This window comes from Lichtheimia ornata (genome assembly GCF_029851405.1).
Source record: "Lichtheimia ornata isolate CBS 291.66 chromosome Unknown scaffold00019, whole genome shotgun sequence".
Classification (NCBI taxonomy): Eukaryota; Fungi; Mucoromycota; class Mucoromycetes; order Mucorales; family Lichtheimiaceae; genus Lichtheimia; species Lichtheimia ornata.
Window position 1 is genome coordinate 132,845 of NW_026695339.1, and position 6,889 is coordinate 139,733.

A 6,889-nucleotide genomic window follows, 5' to 3' on the forward strand; every position below is an offset into this window, starting at 1 on the left:
ATTTTCTCACTTTCCATTTTAGGTTCATTAAAGAGCTCACATGCAAAAAACACTTGGGGCAAGCATAGTTACACAGCCTTGTCATCGAAAAATGAAGCCTTTTGGCAAAGCATCTAGCTGGGCCATCTGATTGGTTGTGTGGTGACACAACCAAAAGCGTATAAGAATGGGAAATGTCACCGCTGCCAAAACAATTACACTCCATCTTTCTCTTTTACATACACACATCATCATGTCTGACATTGTCGTTCCCGGTTTCAAGGCTTCCGAGCTCATTGCTGAATTGAACAAGGCTTTCGAAGGTTTCTCTGATGAGGAGCGCGCCAAGCTTATCAAGCAGGTAAGAAAGTCTTGTCATTTATTATCACGCGTCTACAAGTCATGCTAATCGAGAGACTATGGGATATAGGTCAACGGTGTCTTCCAATTCGTCATCAAGAACAAGGAGGGCAAGTCTGAGACCTTCACTGTTGATGTCAAGAAGGAGGGTAAAGTTGTCCGTGGTAAGGGTGCCACCAAGGCTGACGCCATCCTCTCTATTGGTGATGATGACTTTGTCGCTTTGGCCCAAGGCAAGCTCAACGGTAAGTTTGGAAAGGGAGGCTTGTGCAAAAAGAAGGCGTTCTTTTCTAACCCAATACAATGGCGTGTCATTTAGGTCAAAAGGCTTACATGAGCGGCAAGCTCAAGATCAAGGGCCAAATCATGCTGGCCATGAAGCTCGACAATGTCTTCAAGAGCGTCAACCCCACTGCCAAGCTCTAAACGATCTCCCACACACACCCACATACAACCACCGTTCATCCCTTGTATCATACCACACACACTCTCTCTTAATAAACGCACCATCTTCTTCATACAGATTCCATTGCTTTCCATCTAGTTGTTTGTCGAATGTTATATACGCCATGTTGCCTAGTGACAGGTATCCCGCTGCAGCAGGCATGCTTTTAAGCTGTGTCCATGGCAACGCCGACGCACAATGAATGATCATGGATATGGATTTCAAAGGTAGGGTAGTGCCCTATCACGAGGAAAAAAGGAGCTTTGGCTTGTATGAGTAATATGATAAATGGATCCGTGATGGGTATGGCTGATGATGATACTTGGAGTACATGGGAGTGGTACCTCAATCAAGGTATGGTGCAAATAGCAAAGCTGCATGTGATGCATATTTCGGGAGAAAATTGATCCCGTGATCTGCAGCACAACACACGCTGAATGAATTTGTGGAAAAAAGAATGTTGAGAAGGGCTGGCCATTCAAATGAATGCCGCATTGACATAATTGTATCCTTGGCATCAATGCGAGCTTGATCCTTAACCACAATCGTTGTTCCTTTTGAATAGCATAGCCCACCCTCTTATGGATAAAACAATTACTCGTTGGTAACACATAAAGACATGTCATGTTTAAGAAGAGGTGCTTTATTGTACGTAGATTTGATCTAATGGCATATATATAGTAAATGCATAATACCGGTTTATATGATACATAGTAAGATACATAATAGGTTGTTGGGTTCAAGTCTTGAGAAGAAATTTCTGCAACCCCTATGAAGACGATGATCGAAATACTGGTTAAAGAAATAACGCGTAATCTTTTTAGCTTATGGATGTATCATGCAATGATGGTAAACAGTGATATGAAACATTGAATTGATATCGACTGAGAAAATGTAGCTGCTGGACGTAACATGCCAAGAGGTGATTTCTGCGTTTCGGCTACACAAAGGCCAAAGAGTGAGCCGGGTCTCGAAAGCTGAGTCAAGGCCTGTTCCCTCTCTCAACGCTCTCTCTCTTCCTTTGCTCATCAATGAATGCATTGCCGAACGCGAGTGCAGCTCCCAAATCAGAAAGTCCCGATGCTTCGAGTAAACGGATACGCATCAGTCGTGCATGGTAACGGCTTCGATCGCATAAATGTCGAAAGGGTGTTTTGCTCATGGTAGATCTTGTTTGACAGCGACTTTTGCCGACGAAAAAAGGTGAAATGCCACTTCACTCCTGGCACGCCATGTTCCAACTGTGTCTCCTATGGTGTATCATGCGAGTTTACAGACAAGTAGGCGTTTTTCGATGCCTTTGTTTATGATACACACTGACCATGATTTGATTTCCTGCAGTGCCAAAAAGAGAGGACCCCCTAAAGGGTAAGTGATGGTGATGGTGGTGGCAAAGACAATCAATGTGGATGGATAGCTTAAAAAAGACAATGAATAGCTTCATTGATGGATTGGAGAAACGAATACGAAGAATTGAGTCCATTTTGGCAGGAGGTGCAGCAGCAGGAATAGACGAACCGCATCCGACACAACAACCATGTCCATTCCAGCAGCAACAACAACAGCATCAGCAACAACAGCAACCCTTTGTCGTATCACGTAAAGGCTATGTACGGTCCAAGGCACCTTCTGCAAAGCACATACGATGCGTTGGTGATACATCCATGCTCTTGTTACTACAAAAGAAGCTTTCCATTGGCCGCATTAGCGAATTGATGAACCACATTGCACCAGGACCCGATTTTCATCAATATGGTCGAGAACTTGTACAAGTATTGGATGATCAAGTGAGCATGTCCCAACTCTTCCCCGACGCAATGCATCTACAACGCGGTGTCAATTTCTGGATTTACACAACGACAGGTGCCGATCGACATACCAGTGATCGTTTATTACAAATGTAAGTTGTTTGAAAAAGGGGTGACTATCACTACTATGATGCTAATTGAATGGGGTCTAGTTATTTCCTCAACATTCATCCCGTTTTACCAGTCGTGGATAAGGTGGAATTTTTACGGCAATATCGTGATCAAGCTGACAATTTTCCTGCTGCTGAGCTCATGAATGCCATGTTTGGTGCCGCTGCACGATTTGTTGAATATGAGACGCAGCACAGCGAGACAACGATGAAGCCTGAGGCACGATGGGACGTTCCTGCAGGATGGAGTGATCATTTTTTCGACCAAGTGGAATCCTTTTTACGGACGAATCCTGGCAATAGTAGCTTATCCACTGCACAAGCCATGATTTTGCTCATCAATACCACGTCCAAAATGACTGCAAAGTCTTCAGCATCCTGGTTGATGAATGGATTGGTAAGTGTGGCACATCACTCGATCGACACTTTGAATATCCGATGACTAAGTTGTATATATATATAGGTTATTCGATTGGTAAGCAGCCTATGCATTATCACATGTGCCATCAAGAAGCATGTTACCTAATGATGTTGTGCTATAGGGTCAAGCATTGGGCCTTCATCGCTGTTGTTCAGAATGGAAAATCAGTAACGAAGAAAAGGAACTACGTAGAAGGATTTGGTGGGGTATGTTTATTGGAGATCGATTTCAAGCAGCTGCTTTGGGTCGTCCAACATCGATACGTGAAGAGGTAAAGTGGTTTGTTTCATTGTTGAGAGGAGAAAGAAAATGTTGACAGAGGATGTGATTATTTTTAGGACGCCGACGTGGAATATCCCAGCACTGTTGTCAGTTGGCGTGAAGTACTTGATGAACCATCAGGGCCAGAGGATGACGCTTATCCACGATTCCCATCCTCCACCTTCAGACCGGCATCCCTGGATGGAAGTGTAGAGCTCTATCAAATATTCTTGCAATTGGTCAAGCTATCCGAGATCCTTGGACGAATTCTTCTTGGCATGTATACACCAGGTGCTCGGCGATGTTCTGCTGTCCAGGGATATGATGCCATTGTCACGCGTCTGGATTATGAATTGACCGAATGGCACCAAGGCTTTCCATTAGCACTCAAGAATACAAAACACAAGGACTTTGATGAAAAGAATGGCTATTTTGCCTCTAGCATTGGTATGTTTCTTTTTTTACATGATCAACTTACAACCTTTGTTTACTCATTACATCTATAGCATCCATATTACTTGCCTACTTTTCATGCCTCATTTTACTTCATCGACCCTTTATTGAACGCGATGTCAGCGCGAGTGATGAAAAGACCCGATCGTCTTATGTCTCTTTTCGAATCAGTACCAGTGCTGCCAGTCGTGGTGTTCGAATTGCCGAGCGGATGACAGGGCGTGATTTCATGATGTTTCCTTACTTGTTCAACGTTTATCCGATCCTTCAATTTTGTTTAATTCACCTGTACAATGCACGCAATCCCGATGTCAGGATATCTACAGCGGGCCGAAAGGATTTACGCAAATCATTGCAATTTGTCGAACGCGTCAAAAACATATCATCCAGGACAAAGTCATTATACGACGTGGTGCAATTGATCATGAAGAATCTTGGTGGCGATCTTCAATTAAGCAGCAGCAGCAGCAGCCATTCAAGTCCCATTGGCCACCATGCATCGCCTCGTCGTGAACCGGTTTCAACGACAGCAGGTGTTCCTCGCAAAGTATCTGATGTAGGCCGTGGAAGTAATCCTCCTCCACCACCATCACCCATGCAACAACAGCAATTGACGCCAAAGCATGAAGCAACAACCACGATACCCTCTGATGCATTTTCCATCGAACAACAATCCCATGCTTCTCCTTCACATTCTGAATGTAAGTTTTTATTATCATGTCTATCTCATAGATCGCTGATTTCATGTTTTGGATAGCATCCTTTTCGGAAGCCTTCACTTTAAAGCAATTTGGATTTGATGTACCCATGGATAATTCATCGGCTGCAGCGTTTTTACAACAACAAGATATGACTTCGTTTACATCAACGCCCTTGGTAGGAGGTGGAGGAGGAGGTCCTACTTCATCCCTGTATCCATCCTATCCACCACAACAGCCCACAGTACCTGATTCGACAACAGCACCTTACCCATCTTCGGTGATGAATACTACTGCAATGCAACCACAACAGTTTTATGGCATGTTCCCAGGACAAGATGCTTCTGCAGCACAATCCAATTTTAGAAACAATCCCAACAACCCATTTGTAAGCTTGCCATCATCGATGGATTGGTCAGATTGGATTCAATGGATGGTACAACGTGGTCCAAGTGACAATAACGGATGGCAACCTTATCCCAGTACCTGATGGATCTTTGCTCTTCTTCAATCATGTGTATATTGCTTTTTTTGTCTTCATATTCTCTCTACCATGTGCATAATCTCCCGTCGTATGATAACAAAATAAATCTTACAAGATGTAAATCACAAAGATGGGACGTGTGTTGACAATTTCTGATCACCGAAGAAAAGGGGTGAGTCGTTATGCTATCGAATGCAGCCTTTGTTAAGACATAATGGATCAATCAGATCCTTTCTCTTCCTTTCTTTATCCTTTATCACAGCATTTACAAATGGATACGTATACTTCTACTATACTTCCACACAATCTTACATAAGCTTTCTATAACACAAGGCATCAAGTGCCCATAGAAGATGATACCCAACCCACAAGAAGGAAAGTCTCTTACACAATTAGAAACATAGAATGGTTGGCCAAGGCAATCTCGTATTCTAAAATAATCCTTAAAGGACGTGTTTGAAAAGTACAATGCATTGCTTCTCTAATTAGAGATACATCAATATGGGAAATCTCTATCTTTTGGACGTGCATTGTGCAAAGGTGGATGAATGGACGTGAGGTGGCACTTGATGCGTGGCACGTAGCGAATTTTGTACAAAACATGGAGTTGATGATGATGATGGCTGCTGTACATGGTTGACATGTTGCACAAATGATGATGATAGTAGCTGTCATGGAATACCTCACGATGATAGCATCAAGGTCAAGTTGACAATGGTTACACTCTTTTTCCACGCGTTGTATAAACCCAATTCCTTCCATCCCATATACCAAAACAACACCCATATCCATATGAACTCGCATGTATTGAAAGCAAGTTGCTACACGTAAATAAAGCTGCTTCTATACCATGGCTATCTGCTGCTCACGTAAACAAGGCTGTAACGCAAGCTGCTGCAAAGGGAAGAACGCTGTTCGAGGCAATGAAGTGAACACCTTGTTAATGCAACTATTGTAATGAACGCTGCAACGGTTGGTCGTGGTAGAGGAGTGTACAAGAGAAGGTGTAGTGTCAAGAGACTCGTGTGCTGTAGAAGAGTGACAAGAAGGCTGTGTACACGCCATGGATTTGCCATTCAGTCAAAGACAATCGGATCAAGGCAGTTGTAGGATTGACATGATGGGTTGAAGCAGGACAATGGTTTGCAGGTGGTAATTGTACTTGAATGGGGGCCAACAGCTGAGAACGGGAGGAAGAGGGAAGAAGCTGAGTGGAAGAAGTGGAAATCAACAACATTTTACTCATGCTTGGATGATACTTCTGTGCTTGAGCGTAACTCGGTCAAAACCTCACGGATCAAGAAAGTTGAAGGATGGAGACAATGGGCTGGAGCAGGACAATCGTTCACATGCATTGGATTGGGAAACAAAGATGATTGAGAGGAATGGGCTATCAAGTGGCAGTTTACAAATAACTTACCAATTTGATTCTTCTGATATTGGATGATACTTCTGTGTTTGAGCGTTTTTCAGTCAAGTCTCATCGGATCAAGAAAGTTGAATGATGGGCATGCTGGGCTGGAGCAGTACAATCGTTCGTATGCATTGGATTGGGCAACAATGGAGAATGGGAGGAATGGGCTATCAGCTGCCAATGTATGAAGTGTTATAGGATAGTGTAAAGTATCATGCATTGACCCTTCGAATCATGCAAGCTAGCTGTGTTACACAAACTCGCCGCTGTGCATCTTTGCTCTACCAGGGTCAAGCTAATTGACATTGAACAAAGACCACCTTTCATATAGCATCACGCTTGCAACATATATAAAACATAAAGCCATCTGTATCTCAAAATTTTACAATCGACCATGGGGTCTTTAATAGAACAGAGTTGCTCGGCGGGGTCAAAGCGATCTTGTGTCAAAGTATG

General features: G+C 43.3%; 2 protein-coding genes across 2 annotated transcripts; both read left to right on the plus strand.

Moving 5' to 3' along the window:
• Positions 1–232: 232 nt before the first annotated feature.
• Positions 233–765, plus strand: O0I10_004958 (uncharacterized protein; the record flags this gene model as incomplete). Its single annotated transcript, XM_058485007.1, has 3 exons — positions 233–340; positions 410–584; positions 659–765. 3 exons carry the CDS (start codon positions 233–235, stop codon positions 763–765), a joined length of 390 nt encoding a protein of 129 aa, XP_058344157.1.
• Positions 766–1,815: 1,050 nt separating this feature from the next.
• On the plus strand, positions 1,816–5,025 carry O0I10_004959 (uncharacterized protein; the record flags this gene model as incomplete). Its single annotated transcript, XM_058485008.1, has 9 exons — positions 1,816–1,901; positions 1,966–2,064; positions 2,126–2,152; positions 2,223–2,684; positions 2,745–3,099; positions 3,245–3,394; positions 3,462–3,831; positions 3,891–4,538; positions 4,595–5,025. 9 exons carry the CDS (start codon positions 1,816–1,818, stop codon positions 5,023–5,025), a joined length of 2,628 nt encoding a protein of 875 aa, XP_058344158.1.
• Between the last annotated feature and the right edge of the window lie 1,864 nt (positions 5,026–6,889).